Source organism: Neolamprologus multifasciatus, chromosome 7 (assembly GCF_963576455.1).
Source record: "Neolamprologus multifasciatus chromosome 7, fNeoMul1.2, whole genome shotgun sequence".
NCBI lineage: Eukaryota > Metazoa > Chordata > Actinopteri > Cichliformes > Cichlidae > Neolamprologus > Neolamprologus multifasciatus.
The window spans coordinates 35,201,835-35,222,806 of NC_140445.1; the positions used below are offsets into that span (position 1 = coordinate 35,201,835).

Consider the following 20,972-nt stretch of genomic DNA (forward strand, 5'->3'; position numbering starts at 1 on the left):
ATCCAGTCTGCCTGTATAAGTTCTACCTCTGACGGGAGTTTTAAGTACTTGAAATGAAGGCAACTGGACTTATACCAGTATTTAATACCTGGGACCTTTCTACATGAATTGTGCAACAAAAAAATCGAATGTTTTCAAATATGTGTCTATGTGACCTTTGGCTAAATCACGCTGACTCAGCTTATGGAAGCCTTAGCCAGGATAAACAGCTGTGACGTAGCTGCTGCTTTTCTCCTACAGTGAAAAAAGGACAAAAAAACAGCACACTGTTCTTGTTGTTCCCAAGGCAAACAGGATTATCACATATTTTTACTGGAAATAGACACACAGATAAAAAACGACACAAAGTTTGACGGCGAAATGGAAGCTGTGGAAAAGAACGCCAAGTCTCTGTTCACGGCTCATGAATTGTGGTTGTTTCTTCAGTGTGGGAATTCCTGAACTCTAATGAGTAAAAACCTCCAACCCTCTCCAGCTGGTTATATGAGCCTGAGTGCTATTGTGCTAGTCCAGAGGAGACGGCTGAACTCTGAGGAGCACATCATGAAGGTAAGCACTTATCAGATTTAGATTATATCTAAAAAATAATTGGGAGGTATTTTTTGGCTAATCGAGCATAACTAGTTTGTTAATGGTAAATAATGAAAAATGAGGAGTTTTTACATTAAATGAACTCTTTCCCTGCATTTTTTTCACAGCTGAATTTGGCTGCTGCTTTGGCATTGTCACTTGCCTTCATCTCTCCTGTTTGGTAGGTGCACACATGCAGAAATCTCTGACACTGATGGCTGTTAAACATATCTCTGGTACACTGTTTGTCAAAAATCCTAGTTTAGATTTTTTTTTTTCATTTTCAAAGGTTTTTCTACTATCTGTTCATTTTAAATAATATAATATAACATAACTGTTTTGCAATGAATACACTGTCCCATCCTCATCCCCAGTTCGCAGCAGCCTGTAAACTGCAGATGGGGGCCTTATGGAGACTGGTCTGAGTGTGATGGCTGCACAAGTACAAAGGTACATTAGAACTGCTTCAGCATTCACTTACATGCAGCAGAGACATGTAGCTAAAAGCTTTGCACGTAATTAGAGTGCCTTTTAGCCTGAGGTACTGTAAATTCTAATGAGTAATTGTGTTTCTACTCCTGCTCAAGGACACTTAAGCACAAGGAGTACCTCGGAATCAACTCTCCAGTCCTAAAACAGCTCTAAACCCATAGACTGTATATAAAAGATGGGATCTCAAATCAACTACTGATTTGAGAAGTCCTGTTGTGAAACCTCAAGCTGAACGCCAAACTGCAATTTTGAAATTGGCACTGCATGGAGGGAGAAAAGCTACAGCCACAGACTTGACTGGGGAAGCTGACAATCACACATGCCAGAAACAGTTATAAACAAAAATGGAGTCAGAAATAAGACGTGTGTAAATGTCGAACAGCAGTTGCCCTTCCGTACTCTGAAGAGTAGCATTTATACAGCACTTCTTACTGAAGAGGAGCTTTAAATGGAGTGATAATTTAAAATATCAGTGTCAATTTGTATTAAATAGGGCCTAAAACTAGTTATTGAGATCATACAGAAACTTTTTACAGCCTAGGCCTGTTTTTTCACATAGATTTCTAGACAACAAAAGATGCCAGAGTCGCCCGCTGCAGCCCTTTAGAAAGATGCAGCTTTATGGCACTTCCACTTTAGCTTTACTTTGAGAACTAGAAGCGAAATGTAATTTTTACACATGCGTCTTGCTGTATGGGTAATTTGGCCCTACTTTTCGAATAATATCTTTAGGAACTTAAAAACAAACTTTAGTTTTGGCTAGCCTGCCTGACCCCCAGTTTAAACAAACTGTTACACAATGCAAAAAATGTTTGGTGAGGCATAGGCAAAGATCACCCCACAAGTTTGGCTTTTTTGTTCTGTCTCTTCTGATCTTCACTTTAAAGCCAAGCCTATTAAAGTATAATGTTTTAGAGATCAGTGTTTTGTCCCGAGACGTGCATTATTTCTGCACAGTTTGGCCCTTTGCTGTGACATAATGAATATAGTGCACACACAAATTGTTTACACAGCAGTCACATATTCAGTGATGCCTGATCCCCCAAGTCCATTACGTAGACTCTGATTTGCACTTTGTGTAATCCTCAGGCCAACAGAAATGATAGGCCTCAGGACTGTGAGAGGAAACACAGTGAGAGCGCTCCATCTATTCATTACACTTGCATGGCTACAGTTTAGTCAGAGCCATTGCAGTCAAAGGAGAAGTAATGTTTCTATTTTAGCAGAAGCAAGGTCATCACCAAACAGAGCAGGAGTGAGTGACCAAGGATTGGATATTTATGAAGTCAGATACTAGCTACAAGGAAGAACTGGGGTGGAAGTGGGTTTCAAAGCAGTGTATTGATAAACAACAATTGTAGGCAATTGAGCTTCAATAGTGCATGTGACCATGCCAATAAGCGCGCTTACATAGGGTGCACTAGCAGTATTAGCGTGCAAAAAGACTATTCATGTTTTGAATCACTTTTTTTACAGGTACGAACTCGACACGTGGAAGTGTTTGCCCAGTTTGGCGGTGTGCCGTGCTCAGGAGAGGCCACTCAAACACAAACATGTGTCCCACAGAAAAGATGTCCACTGGAAGCAGGCTGCGGAGACAGGTTTCGCTGCACCTCTGGTAAATTGCAGTGTAAACAAAAATATCGCAAATAATTAAATGCTTTCTACAGCGTTTTTTGGGGTGTTTTTTGCAATCTGTGGATAAACCTCTTTACTGAAACCATCATGCAGGTCAGTGTATCAGCCAGTCTCTGGTGTGTAATGGAGACCAGGACTGTGAGGACGGGCTGGACGAGCGAAACTGCGGCGAAGACAACAGCCTGGCCACGTGTGACCTCGACAAAACACCTCCAAACTCTGACTTCACAGGTCGAGGGTAAGTAGCTACAGCTCCCAACACCAGGAATGTGACTGCAGATCAGAATATGATTTTTGGGAAGGAGAATATTTAACTTATGTGTCTAGAATATAAACTGCATAACCTCAGTGGGTTCTACTTTAAGTTCTGGACTCAACAATTTGTCTCCATGCTAGCCTTTGAGACTGCAGTTTAGTGTAAAACTGGTGTGTGTGTGTGTGTGTGTGTGTGTGTGTGTGTGTGTGTGTGTGTTGTGCAGGTACGATGTGCTAACAGGGAACCTGAGAGCAGGTGTGATCAACACTCGAAGCTATGGAGGGCAGTGTAGGAAGGTGTTCAGTGGTGACCATAAAGTCTTGTACAGACTGCCACACAACATCCTCAGATATAACTTTGAGGTGAGTCAAACAGGAGCCTGTAATTTTCATGCAAAATAAAGTTGGTGAGCTGACTCCTATGAATAACCCAGTAAGATAATAAAAGAATGCTCAATTTGACATCAAGTAGTTGCAGGTAAAAGTTCACTCAAAGTGACAAATTTGCTTTGGATGATGATCTTTTGAGGAAAACTCTATTGGATTTGTCCACCGGTTGGGATAATAAATGTTTGCAGAAAATTGCCAGCAGTTGTTGAGTTGTGAGCTGACTGACAGCCTGAACAACACGGAGCTGATGTGACAAGCTGCCGTCTGATTTTAGAAAATGCTGAACTCTGATGTTTGTGCTGCAGGTGACAGTAGACAATGACGAGAGCGACGAATCCTATGAGAGCTCTTGGTCCTACATACAGCACATCCAGAGCAACGCCTTTCTGGTGCACGACCGGCGCACGTTTCACAAGGAGGTTACTAACAACAAGGTGTGTATACACAAATACAGTTTATGTCTTTTCTTTAATTCCAATGAGATTAACAAACTGTACCTATGCTCAGATCAGTCGGCTCTGTCAGCATCTTGCTCAAGTTTTTCCTTCCACATCTGTTGTCCAGGCCTACCGACTTATAATCCTGAAGAATAAAGTGGAGCTGGCCCAGTTTCAAAACTCTGCCCCCCAGTATCTGACTCTGGCCGAAGGCTTCTGGAAGGCCTTGTCCTTGCTGCCCCTCACATATGACTACTCGGCCTACCATCAGGTGCTCCAGAAGTACGGCACACACTACCTTTCCGAGGGCTCACTTGGAGGCGAATACCAAGCCTTGTTGGAGTTAGACCGTCAGGCACTCGCATCTACCAGTAAGAATATTTGGTATTAATGACACCAGGCATTTTAGTCAATTTAAAATAATGCACACACATTAGAGATAATCTGTTTGATCCTGGCTTGTTTTCTGTAAAGGTACGACAGATATAGATTACCAGAGGTGTTGGAGGAAAGTTAAGCGCCGTTTCTTCAGGAAAAAAGTCAAAACCGTCTGTGAAAAACTGACAAAATCTGTATCAAGCAGCCACGGTGGGTGAAAGGTTTTTATATCAAGTCTTTCGAACCACACACAGTGGCCCATAGAGAGTCAAAGGAACCAAATAAATGATTTAACCTCCGCTTACTTTCTACAGGAAGCAGTGTTAACAAGATGCCCATTAAGGTCAATTTGTTCGGAGGAGATATAGGACTCATTGGTGCTCTGAGTGTTCTGGATCTGGAAAACCCAGAAGCTAATGGAGAAGTTTACGATAACTGGGCTTCATCTGTCAAAGACTTCCCTGAAGTCATAAACCAGAAGGTATAACAGTGAAAAGAGTGAAACATCTATTTGCTTTCTTTCTATTGTCTGCTTCATCCTGGTTAAGTGACTCTTTCTCAGGCCCCTCCAGGTGTGGGGACCTATCTCCCCTCACCATACTCGTGCCTGCTTCATGCCCTCGGGGGCAGGGCTATGGTTCTCCACACCCTCTAGCAGATAGTTACATGGAGAAACCTTTTGAAAACACAGGTGTGCACGCGGGTGCTCATAGACACACACTATATCTTCCTTGGCTGCTGCCTCAAAGCATACCATGCGCTGTCGGTCTTGCATGCTGCTCAGTAACTCTGTTACTCTACTTATCTAGGTTGTTGCTGTGGTCTCCCTATTGTGTTGTTCTCTTTTTTGCTCGTTTTCTTTTTCTGTTTTGTTCCATCAGGTGATCGAGAGGATTTTTTTAGTGTCTTCTCTCACTGTCCCTCCCCCCCTCTGTTTTTCTTTCCCACCTTTCTTGCTTTCTATCTCCCCTTCATATCTGTCCATTCTGTAATAACTTAAAATATGATAGATAAATAAATAATAACAATAATAAAGATCAATCAAGTGGACCAATAGGATAGGCAAAAAAATAAAGTGACTTTTTGGTTTGGGCAGAAACTCAAACAGACTCACAGGAAGGGAAAAACTAGAGTTTGGATTCAGTGAAGTGAGACGTGATCTTTTGCAGAGTTGCCTTTATAAATTATTGTTTAGAGTTTAGGCTTGGCTTCTGCCAGCTATGCGTTTGCACTTAAGAAGATGTAATTTGGTTTCTTTTCATAATAAATAACCTTCCTTGATGAAAGATTATGTGTATTTGTTTTAAATGTGTTTAAGTCCCTTATAACCTTTGGGGGTTTTTCAGCTGCGCCCTCTGTATGAGCTGGTTAAGGAAGTGCAGTGTGCAGGACTGAAGAAGCTCCACCTGAAAAGGGCCACAGAGGAATACCTGGCGGAGGAGCATCTCTGTCACTGCCGGCCGTGTCAGAACAATGGTCAGCCACTGCTGATGGGCTCCGAATGTCGCTGTGTCTGCCGCCCGGGAACCTCAGGACAAGCATGCGAGAACGGAGCTGTGATTGGAGAACAACCAGGTAACCAGCCATAAAACCCAGAGGGGTCAGAACTTGTGCCATCCAAACTCCTTTCCTAACAAGACAGAACTGGAAACTGAAGCTCTCCTGATTTCCTCCAGGGGTGATCCACGGCAGCTGGAGCTGCTGGTCTTCCTGGGGATCATGCTCTGGAGGTCAAAGGTCAAGAACCCGAAGCTGCAATAACCCCGCCCCCAGCACAGGTGGTCAACATTGCACGGGACTGCAGGTGGAACAGAAGCCCTGTGAAGACCCAGACATCCAATATTTACAGTAAGAATCATTTTATTTAAGTATTAGTCTGGTAAATGTAACTTAATCAATATAATGCAAATAAATAAATGAAATAAAACAGTTTAAAAAGCAAAACCAAAAGTTTTCATTCATTTCAATCTCAAGGTTATTTGCAATGTCCTTAATGATGTCCTTAAAGTTGTGATTTTGATATTCCAAAGTAATCCACTCCGGTGACATTCATTTAGGAATATCAGAGTCATCTAACTGCAGATTGTTTGCTCACAGGATGATGGAGCCCCAGTGCTTCAGTCTTTCTGTAACTCCACCAAAAACCTGTGGGCCTCCTCCAAACCTCAGGAATGGATTTGTTCAGGTGAGGCTAAGCAGCTGTTGAGGCTACTGAACCTCTGGTGTTTGGGACTGAGAATCGTCTTTAAGTCCATCAGGCTGAGGATGATTGAGCTTTCCTGTCATTTTTTTTCTAGAATCCCAGAGATTTTTACCTGGTTGGAAACACGGTGGAGTACTCTTGCGTGGACTGGTATTACCTCAGTGGAAATGCAGTAGCAACATGTGCTGAAAACCAGAAGTGGACTACAGGACTGAGGGTTTGTAAAAGTACGTTTTGTGATTTATTTAATTTTTTTTGTGTGTGTGTATCATTGTTTCCTTTGCTATCAGGTTATCCCAGAAACTGCTGTGTGAATGTAGCCACTGGCTAAGAAGCCAGGACTCAGGGGTCTGGAGTCATGGAGTAATTTTTTTGTGTGCCATGTGGTCATTTATGAGTGCTTTGGTCCAGAGAGAATTCTTCAGTATGTATGAACGGATTCCTTCACATGAGCAGAGGTGGCAAAAACGTAAAGTGACAACTCTATTTAAATACAGCAACAATGTATTTGTACTTCATTACTTCACACCTTTGCACATGAACATTTTGTGCTCCTGTTCAGAGATTTCTGGAGCTTTGAGGCTTCTTTTTGCAGTCATCTTAAATTTATTTCAATAGTCACAATTAGGCAGGTTGCATTAAGGTAAACGGTTTGTGCAGCAAAAGAGGGAACTGGATGGCTACAACCCGCTTTGTTACTTACTGAGATAATGCAGAGGTGATTTCCAAGTCAAAGCGTTGCCTATCTGTTGGTTGAGACACCACGATATTTCTTGCTGTCTGATTAGATGATAAAAGAGTCAGAAATTATTGGTGTTACATAACATAAGACAGGTTCAGTTTGTTTCTGTTGAGAAAACTTGTAGCTCACCCAAGTCTCTTTCTTTTTCTCTCTCTCATCTGTAATGAGGGTAATCATTCAAATAAGACTTTGATAATTGAATTACATTTTGGATATTGCTGCCAACATTAATGAACCGTCTGAAGCCTGCATTGTTTTGTAATGGCCAGCAGACGGCGACTCCTCCGGTTGCAAAAAGAAACGTTTTTTTTTAATGACTGCATGGACTCAGTTGCTATTTTCATGTCTTACTGAATAAAAGTTGAAGTTAATTTTGTAAATGATCGTTATTTCTAGGGCCAGAAAGGAGGATAATCCAGGTCATGAGAGTGCTTGTTAGCATATGAACAGTCTAACAGTCAGAGATGCTCCTCAACCATTGTTGGATGCTTCATAGCAGAACTTCAACGGGTGATGTCTTTGGTGGTGATGCCCATCTTTTATGTACAGTTTGTGGGAACCAGCAGGTTTCGCCTCATTTCTACCACCTCCCCCTTGCTGCTATATAACCACTTGAATTTTGGACATAGCAACCTGCTGAACAGGGCACACAGCATGATCATAAACCCTACACAGCCTCGTAAGATGGAGTAAAATTAAGTCCCAGAACTGAGTAAAACCTTAAAGATCTCCATGTTTTAAGTTTTTCCATTGTTAGTAACTGTATTGGAAGTTCAATTTTGTTGTAATTCTCACTCCCTGATGCTCAAAAGCTTTGTCCTCCTGTTCCAGGTTCCACATGTGGGATTCCCTCACTCAACAATTTAGTTGTAGCCACACCAACCAAACAAGCCTATGAGATTGGAGACAGTGTGTCCCTGTCCTGCCCCGAGGGCTCGGTGATTGACAGAGAGGTGTCGGAGATCATCTGCACTCCCAGTCTGCAGTGGTCTCCTTCTCCTGCCGTTGTTCATTGTACAGCAGGTAAAATACATTTTATCTTGCTCTTCTTTTGTTGCTCTCTAAGGGTGACATCTGTCTCTCTAGCTGTTATATGTTCAGTATTTTCTTCTCAATAACTTTTTCTGGCTGCATTTTGGTGGTGGGCTGGTAAGGTGCAGTCAATTTTTGCCACGTTATATCTGCTTTTATATATGGTTGAATCCTGCTTTTTGTATGCTTTCCTCAGCCCCCACAGCTCCCTCTCCTCCTTCTGGCCTAACATGTAAACTATGGGAGACTCTGGGAAAGAACGAGTGTGTCTGTAAAATGCCGAATCAGTGCACGTAAGCTGATGTCCATTTCTGTATTTAGCACATTGGAAATGCTCCATCTATTTATAAAACCTAATTCAAATTCTCTCCGTTTCTGTGTATTATCTTCTTTTAGGACTTCTCTGCAGCTGTGTGCCACACTTCGTGCAAACCGTAATATGGTGCTAGATGTCTGTAAGCTCGGAGCTCTGCGGTGTATGGGCCAGAACTTCGTGTTAACCAGTGACAGCAACTGCCGGTGGCCAGAGAAGAGGTTTACATCCTGCGAGGATTGCCAGCCGGGGACAATCTGTCAAGGTTGTATAGAACTCTATAGACTCTATAGAGTTTTTTTCTTTTCTCAAAATAAAAGCCAAAAACAGGATGTATATGTGACAGGATGCTGTATAAAACCATTGTGCTTTTTAACTGCAGAAGCAGAGAGGAAATGCGTGTGCAGGAATGCATCAGAATGCCCCAAAGACTCTGCTCCACTCTGCGTCAGCTCCGGTGACGGCAGCACTCACGTGACCACAACTGAATGTGAGGCGGGGGCCAGGCGATGTGCTGGAGAGCAGGTCAACGTGATCAGTATTGATCCCTGCCAATAATAAAAATGCTGGTTTTGGCTTTTTCTCTCTGAAAATTTTGACATTGTACATACACACAAATGTTGTAATCTAATTGCTTGTTTTAGTTACATACGGAAAGTTAATAAAACGTTTTTGTTACTGTATCATACAATCTAAGGACTTATTTTTGCTGTTGGTGGAGCCATTACACATAATTTTGACCCAGCCATCCAAATGTCTCAGCAGAAATCAAGACTCATAAGATCAGGCTGTGTTTTTTCTTTTATTGTCTAATTTTGGTGGAACTGTAGCCTCAGTTTCCTGTTCTTATCTGACAGGAGTGGTACCTGGTGTGGTCTTCTGCTGCTCATTCAAGGCTGGACATGTTGTGCATGCAGACATCCTCTTGTGCATACATTTGTTGCAGTGAACAGTTATTTGAGTTACTGTTACTACCTCTCAGCTCAAAACAGTCTGGCCATTCTCCTCTGATCTCTGACATCATCAAGTCATTTTTTAAATTTATTTAACTATTTTTTATTTTTTTATTATTCTCTATAAATCCTTGCATGTCTCAGCCACTTCCAAAGTCACTTAATTTGGCATCATTCCTGATTTTGATAGTTATTCTGATACCTCAGCATGTCTAACTGCCTAAGTGCACACAGTTGCTGCCATTTGATATAGTCACATCAATTTTCAGTGTAAAAAAGGCAAGGGATGAGAAAGTACTGCAGGAGAAAATGAAAACAAAGTTACAATTTTATGTTTTTATTTTTGCACGTAAAGCACATTTAGCAAGGGTAAAAATACCTGGAATTAGATTTTACTGACAGACTGCTGGTGCTTTCTTCCTCCTTCACACATAAGTCAGATTTTTTTTAAACTGCTTCATTCATTATAGAGTATCACTAAAGTGAGGCTATTGATATTCATAGGCTAATGAGAGGCATGCAACTCAGAGGCTATTACAGCGACTCAGAACAAAGTAAAGGTGAGCTCACTGAAGCTCGCTGTGGTTTTTCACTCTAACCTGCAATTCAGCCTAGTCTATTGCTCCCCTTTGGGAGAGGTTGTTAACTTTCCCCCAAATTTTGTGCTCACAGGCATGTTCACTCAATGTGTAAACTGAAGAAGCAGATATTTTTCAACCAGGAAGTTATGATGATGCAAGCCTTAAAAGCACCTCTTAACCTCATAAACATTTCCTGGAAATGGAGTTTCATTTTTTACTTTTACCAGATATAAAAGTTGTAACTGTGTAATATTTCTTTCTTTTTGATGTTTGTGGTGCTCAACGAGGTCTAAAACTATATGTGCTGAATGCAGTTTTAAACACAACATTCAGCGTTAGATGACTCATGCTGCTGAGTATAATGCAGCAGAAAAGCTTTAAAAGCGTCATCACGACTCACATTGGCCTTCATTGAGAATTTCAAACTCGTATTTTGAGCATTTAAGCACGGCCATAGAGCAAAGGTCCATGCTGCGAGTCCTCTGGAGCCGGGTCAGCTTTATGCAGAACATGTGCTGTTTCACTCTGGGGCACTCCCGAGCAGCTCTGCACTCACATTTCTTAAACACTGCGGGACAGACGTGAGTTAACATTAGGTCAGTTATTTGTGCTTTATACTGTTAAGCTAAAAGTCTTGTGAGGTGAAACTCACCAGAGCAGGTCTCCCACTCATAGCAAGTGTCAAGTTCACAAGGCTCCTGAACAGAGCTCTTAGAGGACATGTTGGCTCTAAACATGGCCCACTCCAATTTGTCCAAAGTGCCCGCGTCGCACGCAGCTTTACTGACGAAGAACAGTGGGTCACCATGGCAACGACCAGCTTGGAAGGAGCAGAGCGACATTGACACTGTGACGCCGAGGTCTACGTTCAGGATGCAGAGATTCTCTGGCTGTGAACTACACACACACACACACACACACACACACACACACACACACACACACACACACACACACACACACACACAGGGCTGTCAATCACATTTCAAACATTCAAAGAGGATTGTTGTAAAAGTAAAAGTACGTACATTATATGGAAAAAGCCATTCAAATGTGACCAGTTCATTCATAAGTACTTACAGGCAGCTCTCCCGTGGGACACACACACAGCGAGAGTTTCGCAGTATCTGTCCTGGACCACACTGAACATCAGGAACAAATGGTTCCTCTACACACAGCACATACAAAGAAACAGCATAAACTAAGTATTGTCCACAGAAACTATGTCAGCAGGTTAATGGATATGATCATTTATAGCAGATTAAACTACTCAGAAGTAAAAACAAAAAAGATCAAGGTGTAAAAATTGTGATGTAAATATGCCAAATTTTTAACAAAACTGCTCATTTACACATGTGGTTCTCATTTGAAATCTGAGATAAAAAGTTCTGAGAACAGGTCCACAAACATCCAAAATCTTTAAATTTAGCCAATTTGTTGTTCAAGTTTCTCCTCTGGGAAACGACCAGATGCCCACCAGCGCTGCTGCGGTTTGTAGATAATTGCCTGGAATTCATTCAATGTTTTCAATGAGCCTCCATACATCAATAAATAAAGGATAGCTAAATAAAATTCACTTTGCCAAAAACTCATTACAACTTCTACCTTGTGTTCTTTCTGGCTCAAAATGTCTTGATATAATTCATGAGAGATATGTTTGACAATCAGATTTTAACAAATACCGAAAATCAGTTTTTGGCACAATCTTCTGACCATTTGGGAATGTCCTGCCAAAGTTTCCAATCTATCTGACTGGGTGGTTTTGAAAAAAGGAAAAAACTGCAAAGCAGGTTTTTCACTGTGGGTGCACAAAACTGATCAGCTGATCTTGAATGGAACCTCTGCCAAACTTCAAATCAGATAAGATTTTTTACTTTTAAAGGCCGCTTCCTGGAACTTGTTTTGTTTTTTAATGAAATCTTGTCAAGTAGCTAAAGCTTCAGAACTGTGTATTATTATTATTATTATTATTATTATTATTATTATTATTATTATTATTATTATTATTCATTAAAACCATCACCACCTGCTCTCACTGACTGGTGAGTATCTCCAACCAATCAGAGTTGTATCTAATGAATAATACACATGAAGTCAGAAATCAGAATTTGACCAGTAGGGTCCCCGTTTTCTTCAGCAGTGTAGTGTACCATTAGTGCAGCGCAGTTCAGCAGGTATCGGGGGCTCCCAGGTGAAACTGTCGCCACACTTGTAGAAACCTCGCGGCAGCGGCTGCAGTCCCGCCTCATTGCAGTTCAAACGCACCACTTCACCCACTCTGTACTCGTCTTTGCTGGGAGACAGACTTGTGTCGTCAGGGATGTCAGGGGGAAGGCAAATCTTCCCTAAAGGTTACAGGATCACATAGACGTCAGGCGCAGCTAATCCTTGGTAAATGGTAAATGGCCTGTATTTGTATAGCGCTTTACTAGTCCCTAATTACCCCAAAGCGCTTTACACATCCAGTCATCCACCCATTCACACACACATTCACACACACAATCCTTAAGCAATTTGTCATTTTTTTTGTGTGTTAAGGACTATTGTGGTGAACCACTAAGATAAGTGTGGACTGGTTTAATGGGAAAACAGACTTACTGGTGCATCTCCCACTTATTTGACTCCAGCTTCCATCAGGAAGGCAGTTGATGTACTGAAAACCGTCAAGATCAAACCCAGTGACACACTCAAACTCCTCGTCCTCACCAAAGGTATAATACTGCTTCGCTTTCTGTCACAAAATAATGTAATGCAGATATGAGTGTCTATATAAAGCATATGTCATAATCTGACGCATTTCAGCTTGTGTGTCTGGTTTTACCCGGAGGAAGCTGTTCTCAGGGCTCTTTGGCCGCAGACATCCCTGCACACCAGGTGGCAGCTCGTCCCTCCAGCCTATCGTGAAGTCGTCATCATTGTCACAGGTCTCCTGTCTGAGAGACACAAATCAGATCCTCCAGTAATTCTGAATAGTCAAAATAAACAATCAGCTGTTGTACAGGAGCAGCAGTGTATCCTCATATCCATGTGTCAGGGTAAAAGCAGCGAAGATATAAGGTTGACAGAACTTTTCCTTATACTGAAATATAAAATAAAAACAGTACTTTGTGAAGATGGAGATGTGACAGGCCTCCTCCTGTCTGTCTGGGCCACTGCAGGGCTGTCCTCCTTTGAGAGGGGCGGGGTTATTGCACCGCCTCGTCCGATGTCTCTTCATGGAGGCTCCACAGCTGCTCCACGACCCCCAGCAGCTCCACAAACCATCCACCGCCTCTGTGGATGTAGCAAGGCAGATAATGTTTCCAGTGTGAATGTTAGTAAAACCTGATTAGAATCTGTGTTTCATCTTAACTGTGTTTGCTTCAAGGTTTTGAGACTCGCTAACAGTTCCTGAAGTATTATTCAAAGTTCGAAATAAGAAGTTGATCCTAAGAAAATGAGGGGCATATTAGAATAGATATTCTGGATTTAATCAAATAAAAAAATTGTGACTGACTAGCAGAACTCGGTCTACAAATAAAAAACAGAAACAACAAAAAATCCTAATTTTTTAGCTCCGTTACTGATCAGGATCTTTTCATGTTGTGGGTTGGACTGCCGGTCAAACAGTGCTTTTCTAGTCTCACTGACCTCTCAAAGCGCTTTAGCCTACAAGCTTCATTTCGCCATACATCAGGAAAGAGCCAGACTGCAACGGACAATCAAGTCTGCAGATCTTCCCAAATTGTTTAAACTGCTGCCTTTAGGCAAGCGCTACAGAGCACTGTTTATGAAGACCAGCCGCCACAGAGGCAGTTCCTTCCCCCAGGCTTTTACTTTAATGAACACTGTGAAATAACCCACTGTTATATCAATGCTATTTCACTAAGGACACTTTAAATTCAAAGTATTTCCACATCACACAGCAACAGTGTTTTTATAACTAGACCTGGTGACCACCAGATATACCTGAAGTGTAATCAGGAGCCCGTATTTCACAGTTGGCTCCATAGGTGCCAGTCTGGCAAACGCACTTGCACTCTGTGCCGGACAGAACAGGCCTGGCGTTGTTGGGACAGGGAGCGCACTTGCAGGGATCAAACTCCTGCATGTACTGCTGCAGGGCCTTCCTCAGATGCCTCCTCTTTGTGGAAGCGCAAGGAATTCCTTGAACCAGATCTATGAGAGGAAGCAGCTGGACACGCCGACTCAGATGTAAGTGCAAGATTTTTTGTAGATGGTTATTTCTGTGATGCTTGAGGAAAGAATACTACAGTTAACCTTGTAATCGACGACAGCAGGGTTTTCGAGGACAGACTTTGCCCAGTTCTTGAAGGATATTTTATCCGGAGTGGCACCCTGCCTCTCCCAGGCCAGAGCTGCTGCCTCTCTAGCTCGACCTCCTTTCACCATGGAGAAAGACTTCTCCGATGCCTGAACATATGAGCCTGGACAAAAGAAATGTGCAGGGAAAGAGTGAAGAAGATAACACGGTAGAAGCTAAATCAATGCTCTCCATTGAGGTAGTGAGGCAGAAATATAGTATTATTGTTACCTTCATATTTCTGAGTCATCCGGTTGTTAGAGCATCGGTTTTCACGCCTGTGTTCTGTGTAGAGGATGATAGTCCAGGTGGTCTCTCGGCCCAGGCAGTCTATCGCGCTCTCCTCAGTTACACCTGCAGAGAGAAAAAGAGCAAGAAATGCAGAAATGCAGGAAATCAAAACAAGCTGTTGTGTGTTTTATGTTGTAGACAACAACATGTTGTTTCTGAGGAGTGAACAGGTCAAAGCGTATTTCTCCCATTCCCCTATATGTTGAGAATATAAAGAAAAAGGTCAGGATGAAAGTGAGGTAAAACTGGAGGAATGGTTACTCAGCCTCGTTTAACCAGATGTAAAAAAAAAAAAATTGACTTGCTCGAAAATATTTCTGGCGTTTTCTGGCAAATGCCAGTCAAGAGGCATGGTGCTGGACTGTGAGCACAGGAGCCACCGAAGGATGTTTCTGACAGACTGGTCAGAAAAATTCACAAATAACCACGTGGAAGCCATTGTGTCAACCTCTGGCTGTGTTCCTCGGAGCAGACATGTCATGTCTCATTGATGCTCCTCTAGTGCACTTGCTGTTAATTTCATTTGCACTGAAGCCAGTGAAATGCCCTCACAGTGCTTTATGCTTTCTAATTGGACAGATCTGATATCCCTGAAGCTTAACTGACTTTGGGTTGTACTGTGGTATTTGAGTGTTTCCTTCATTTTTTTTCTTTCCAGTTTTTAGTGTTTAACTAATTTTTCAGTTTACTGTATGTGCCCAGTGCTGCATTTTCCATTTTTTCCACCAGGCTGTGCTGTTGTACCTGAACTCTTGAGCTCCTCTCTGCTGTACTGGTACAGCAGATCATAGTGGCCTCCCAGTGTCCCTGAGCTGTAGTAGTGTGTCCCGAAGCGCTGAAAGATTTCCCTGTAGAGTGCGTAGTTGTAGTCGAGAGGAAGGGCGTGGAGGAACTGTAAGAAGGGCTGTGACAGGACGAGGTCCCCCGGGTCCCGAATCTTGAATGTTGACACAGGAAGGACTTGGTTCACTCTGATAAACTTGGAGTCCTACAGAAGAACATCCAGGAAATAAATAAGAAGATCATAAGGGGAAAAAATACAGATAAAAAAGAAATATGTGTTCCTGCACACATGTTGACCTATTTATCTTTGTGGGGACTGTGTTTCAGATCCTACTAGTGCAGACATTTTTTATACAATGTAAACATCGTGTCTTTTCTTTCCTTTTCTTTTCTTTCTCCTTCTAACATTACATCTATGATTAGAAAATGAGGGAAAGCATAACGTGAATCTGGGTTTCTCAAAACTACATTATGTTAAATTTGTGAGTGCATCCCAGTGTTTTCTGGACTCACCTTCTTCTTTGAAGCTTCAAAAGCTTCACTTTTAGAACTGGAGTGCAACTTAGACGATGCACTGAAGTAAAAGATTGGGAAGAAAAACGAGTCTTGAGATTGCGTGCTGCTGCCAGGCGTCGTTTGGGAGGTCTTCAAATCGATGGACTCGGCGTGCAGCGGCTGAGGCTCAGTGTTGAAGTCCCCTGGCTCTCCAACCTAAACAACCACAACTACATCTGTTACCTGGGACTTTTCAAACCCTGTCATATAAAACAGGCGGTGCACCGGTTCAACTCTTGGGTGTTCAATGCACCATCCTTTCCATTTAAAACACATTTTGTTATGTTTTGTTGGGCTGAGCACAGCAGTGGTTTGATTGAATGTTTCACACAGTGTTTAAACAAAAAGTGCTTTTTAATAAGTACCAATAAAAATACTGTACATCATTTCTAATGTCCACATGTAATAAAGAGGCATTTCGTTATTTGTCTAGAATAATTTCGATTTTTGTTTTAGAGATTAGCAGATGCCTTTTCGGGGATATTTGCATTTTAGTTAGCACTCTGCACTATAGGAAACCATTTGCACATCAAGAAACATACGTACACATTAGAGATCTTAAATATATACTGATTATTTATTGAACATTTTAATGATTTGTGTGATTCTGCACTCGAGTAGCTACTTGGCGTATGGTGGACAGATGCTGTAAGTTAAAGAGACAGTACTTGTCACAAATGCAGTTGATTATTATGTAGTTTAGAAAAGTGCGGGTAATGCATTTGCGCAATTATTATGAATATAGATCTTAGTGTAAGTGGATTTGTGGTGTAGCGATCACTCGCCTGTTCTCTCTTTTGCCGTCTACAATGTGTTTGAGCAAATGTGTCCCCGGGGGTCTGAACACTATTTAAAGGTTCTGGTAGAGCTCAAGTGGGAAGTTTGGTCGCTTGGGGGTTTTAGGTGTCATTTGGGATTTCTAGGGTTATTCGGTTTTAACACAAATGTATTTATTATGGATACTTTTGGGTGAAAGCTTTAATTATAAATGTGCACAAATGGTTGTGTGGCTTATCTGCCTTTTTGGAATGTGGAAAAACCCCTGAAGGTTTTGAGAAAAGTGTGGCTCATCAGCAGCACGGTATAAAGGGCTACCAATTACCCAGACAGGGCTGCTGGTATACATCACTAATGCTCCACAGAACTGCCAGGTTAAGCTTAGTAAATTCAAGCTTTGATAAATAAAAATAAAAGAACAGGCTCCATTAACTTGTGTGTCTGCTGCAGTGATTGTAGCCTTGCTGCTCAATGGTCATTCGTCACATCATGACATTGTGCTGCACAAGCAGTTTATATAAACGTATGTCAAGCAGTGTTGTGTACAACTCAATGTGAGCTTCCTTAGGAGCTTCCTTTTTAAAGATTACATTGACAATACTGTTAATGTCTTAAGGTGGCTGCCCGATGCACCTGGCAGTGCATGTGTTAGCTTGATCAGGCTGCTGCTGGTTTGCATTAAGTGCCAGTTGGGTAGGATTTGACTCTATTGCAACCACTTTAGTGACACAAGTAAAATGACTTTGTAAAGACTGTCACTGCTGATTATTTACCTGCAAGTGACAACAGCTCCATATGAATGCAAGACTCCAATACCAAGACCTACCTTGATCTTCAAAGTTTCAAAGTTGTAAGGAACTCGGTGGTAGAGTAATGTGCTTGGAGGCCTCTCAATGACGCAGGTTCCTCCCATGAACATGTTGTCCAGCACTGCTCCCCTCGGTTCCTGGGCGAGAACATCAAACCTTCACGAACACAAATCGGGGTAAAGTCAAATCTCATTCTCTTGTAAGAAAAAAGTTGTTTTTAAAGTCTAAAAGTACATCCACAGGCCGATGTCATTATTGGCTTATATTGAAATTTCTGAATAAATAAACTGGAATAAAGTGTAATAAAAAGTACTGAAAGCGTTTTCTGCATTTTATGTCAGAGTTTTGTGTTTATAAATGTTTTTATGATATTCACTATTATCGTGAAGATTTAAAATTTAATTTTCAAGGATTTTTTTATGTGTGATATTTTTAAAATATTATGCTTCTATATTTATGCATGAACCAAAAATTTCAAGTCGTCAGATGATTTGTTTTCCTATTTGAATTGCTTTCAAAGCTTGATATCAGCCTCACAAACAAAACGGTGATTATCTGTTTACAAGTAGAAATATGACTGGACCACTGAGGAGGAGGAACATAATATATGAACACAGGAGGGAGGAATGCAAGAGGACAAGATCTCAGCTGTAACCTTTTGACCTTTAGCTTACCCGTTCCCCACCAGGTCAGACCCTGGAGCAACTCTCTTCTCTACAGGACACACAACAGTGAACTCGCCACAGTCCCTCTCATCGGAGTTATCCCCGCAGTCGTTCTGTCTGTTGCACGTCAGTGTCGAGTTAATGCAGCGCCCTGCAGCAGGAAGAATGTGAAGCTGTTTCTGTTACTGTGAAGCATTTATGTAGATATCATTTATGTTAATATACCACTAACCGTTATCACACTTGAAGTTGTCCCTGCAGTTGACAGACTCTATCCTGCACTCTGTGGATGGATAGCATTGCCTCTCCTCTGTCAGCTCGGGGCTGCAGTCGGATCCACCGAACTGAGCCGGCCTCTCGACAGACCGGGTCCGAAACTGTGCCAGTGACACGAGAATGAGGCCGGTGATCATTCTGGTTATATTATATTAGATTTTAAGTTTCCTCCATTATAAACTAATTTGTTCCTCCAATCTAACTCTCAAATCAGCACTTTATAAAATATCACACTATTAAACATTATCAAGGTATTAGTAAGGCATTGGCAAGTGCTCATTTCATCATTTATATAGCATTACTCCTCCTTAGTATGCCATTTACAAATAGAGGTATATTTTTATGACAATGATCATGATTATTACAAGCAGTGATGTAGTAGCAGTGATAGCTCTACATGCTGTAACAGTAACAGATGGATAAATATTATATTTGATATTATATGGAGTCACCCTTTAGCCAGTAACCAACTATTTGGTTATCTAAAGACCTCAGTATGACCCAAATGCTGATCAAATCTATTTTATATATATTCAACTCTTTTTATGTTTATTATTTGGTAAAATGTTCATCTATGTTACTCAATCTTATGTAGACCTAATATTTTCTTAGATGAAAGGCTTTTTCTTAAAAATAAAACCCTTTATTTGTATTTTTCAGAGCTTTCAAAAACACTGTCTTATTTTAGTCCTTTATTTTTTTGTCCATTTAATCCAAGGACAATAATGTGGCCGTTTAGAAATTTGTGGAGAAAATGTTGAGTTAAGAGGAGAGTCACTATTTTACACCGTGACTGCGAGTTCCTTGCCTGTTTCTTGGCACAGGGTGAGCAGTCGGACCATGGCCCAAAATCAGTGAGCAGGCAGTTGATTGGACAGGCGTGCTGGTTGCAAGCTCTGCTGTCGTATTGCTGACATAACTGAAAGCAGCTGCTCTTCCAGAAATATTCGTCATGCCGAAACTGCCTGTCAAAAAAGCATGAAATCCTTTTACATGCAGCATCTGCTGGCATCATGTGCATTTCACTACAGCAGTTGAAAATGGGAGAGGAAAGGGATTCATTTTTGATTTACAGTGTTGCACAATTACTTTGGCTTTAACAGCAAACAAAAGAAAAAGCAAAACTTCTGAAAAAAAAAATCCTAAAAAGGACACTTGCGCATGCCATTTTATCTGTTTTGTATTAAATAGGCATTACATATGCGCTCTGTAGAGTGTCCCACCTGTTTGTGATATCTATGCTGCATCTCACCTGTGTTTCTTCTCAGCATCATACACTTTTCTCACCTATCGCTTGCGTCTATATCGGTTTCACCGTCTGTGCTCTGTGTGTGTCTCACCTCACTCTGTTCTGTGTGCCATGGTGGCAGGTGCTGGAGCAGGCAGACCAGGAGCTCCAGGAGTATCGGTCGCAGAAACAGCCCAGACCAGTTGATATGCAGCTGAGGAGCAGCAGCAGGGCCAAGCTGCTGGAGGGAGCCATCATGGGAACTCAAAGTGGTTTTACCTCCACTGAAGATGATGTAATTCCCAGCTCATTATTGAAAGTCCCCAATCTCCTTTTATTCATTCAGGTAAATATCATAAGTGGTGTTTTGCAATTGGACAAAATTCCTTTTTAATGCAAGCGATGAGCTTTTTTCTTGTAGAAAAATGCATGCTTTATCATATTTAACACACAGTGGTTTACACATTATATGAATATAACATAAGACTAAAGTAAGTGAAAACTATAAAGAAATAAAAGAACAAAGCAATCAGGGGTGAACTGGTGAATTGCAAGCTTTCAGCAAAATGTATTTTCCCTTTTTTTAAAAAAAAAATGCATTTCTTTAAAAACATGAAAAAAATCAGACTCACCAGTGATGTCCTGTTCAGCAAGTGCAATTCTGTAGTTAACCTGGTTGGCTGAATGTTAAAGTTAAGTGTAAGTGGAGTAAATGGTCTCTGCACTGCAGGCAGAGCTGAATGTGACTCTGAGGGTCCTCCCACTGTTTTTTCTCTTGGAAACCTGCTTGATATTTGAACTTACTTTGACCAATCAGAGCCCAAAAACTTTCAACTACTTAAAAAAAAAAATAACCACAATAATCAGTGCACATAAAGTCCTCCTTGTTACGGGAAGTAAAAAGCTCTGGAGTTTCCCAGCTGCTCAGACATAAACCAGATGTTCAGTGCTTGACACTCGACAGATATAGATAGCAAAGGGGGGAGTACGCTTATTGTCTTCCCACACTTTCTTTAGTTGTCCAAGTGTTTTCACAATCTGGCACCAAACATAGTTCTTGTGCAACACTATAAGAGAAACTAAAATGCAACAACAGAACTTTATACGTTGTTTTCAGCTGTATAATTGGAGATGTTTAATTCATTACAATTAAAATGTATTACTAAATGTGCACAGGGAAAAACTGGGATTGAATCCTTGGACAACAAAGTAAAATTTCTGATATAACAAGAAAAAAAGTGAATTAACTGAGAAAACTGTTAATATGCAAATTAATTCTTTCTTCTTATGTGGTGGGTTTT

General features: G+C 41.3%; 2 protein-coding genes across 4 annotated transcripts; one reads left to right on the forward strand and one right to left on the reverse strand.

The window, feature by feature from the left end:
* Positions 1 to 316: 316 nt before the first annotated feature.
* On the forward strand, positions 317 to 9,133 carry LOC146514667 (complement component C7-like). Its single transcript, XM_085165722.1, has 18 exons — positions 317 to 549; positions 699 to 751; positions 945 to 1,020; positions 2,539 to 2,680; positions 2,794 to 2,938; positions 3,180 to 3,318; positions 3,651 to 3,779; positions 3,910 to 4,153; positions 4,257 to 4,370; positions 4,475 to 4,641; positions 5,507 to 5,735; positions 5,837 to 6,008; positions 6,258 to 6,345; positions 6,458 to 6,590; positions 7,937 to 8,128; positions 8,334 to 8,430; positions 8,534 to 8,715; positions 8,833 to 9,133. The coding sequence occupies exons 1-18, from the start codon at positions 448 to 450 to the stop codon at positions 9,006 to 9,008; spliced, it is 2,580 nt and encodes an 859-aa protein (XP_085021848.1). The 5' UTR covers positions 317 to 447; the 3' UTR covers positions 9,009 to 9,133.
* A 597-nt stretch (positions 9,134 to 9,730) lies between these two features.
* c6.2 (complement component 6, duplicate 2) lies at positions 9,731 to 20,806 on the reverse strand. Of its 3 annotated transcripts, none has more exons than XM_085165721.1 (18): positions 20,304 to 20,806; positions 19,784 to 19,999; positions 19,252 to 19,408; positions 18,400 to 18,544; positions 18,177 to 18,318; positions 17,520 to 17,658; positions 15,875 to 16,072; positions 15,323 to 15,566; positions 14,519 to 14,641; positions 14,245 to 14,411; positions 13,933 to 14,158; positions 13,089 to 13,257; positions 12,806 to 12,917; positions 12,583 to 12,715; positions 12,135 to 12,329; positions 11,065 to 11,152; positions 10,637 to 10,881; positions 9,731 to 10,552 (listed from the first exon to the last, which is right to left on the reverse strand). In XM_085165721.1, exons 2-18 carry the CDS (start codon positions 19,927 to 19,929, stop codon positions 10,374 to 10,376), a joined length of 2,808 nt encoding a protein of 935 aa, XP_085021847.1. In that variant the 5' UTR covers positions 19,930 to 19,999; positions 20,304 to 20,806; the 3' UTR covers positions 9,731 to 10,373. The 3 variants fall into 3 exon arrangements, with proteins under 3 accessions (XP_085021847.1, XP_085021846.1, XP_085021845.1); XM_085165720.1 differs by having other exon boundaries at positions 19,784 to 20,002; XM_085165719.1 differs by having other exon boundaries at positions 19,784 to 19,955; positions 20,304 to 20,805.
* Between the last annotated feature and the right edge of the window lie 166 nt (positions 20,807 to 20,972).

Excerpts from the sequence above, each read along its gene's own strand:
- LOC146514667 (XM_085165722.1), top strand. The coding sequence starts at position 448 with ATGAGTAAAAACCTCCAACCCTCTCCAGCTGGTTATATGAGCCTGAGT. Across the intron at positions 1,021-2,538 it reads ATGGCTGCACAAGTACAAAG|GTACGAACTCGACACGTGGA; the intron begins GTACATTAGAAC and ends CTTTTTTTACAG. Across the intron at positions 8,129-8,333 it reads CGTTGTTCATTGTACAGCAG|CCCCCACAGCTCCCTCTCCT; the intron begins GTAAAATACATT and ends TGCTTTCCTCAG.
- c6.2 (XM_085165721.1), bottom strand. The coding sequence starts at position 19,929 with ATGATGGCTCCCTCCAGCAGCTTGGCCCTGCTGCTGCTCCTCAGCTGC. Across the intron at positions 12,918-13,088 it reads CACATCTCCATCTTCACAAA|ACAGGAGACCTGTGACAATG; the intron begins GTACTGTTTTTA and ends TGTGTCTCTCAG. Across the intron at positions 11,153-12,134 it reads TGAACTGCGCTGCACTAATG|AGGAACCATTTGTTCCTGAT; the intron begins GTACACTACACT and ends TGCTGTGTGTAG.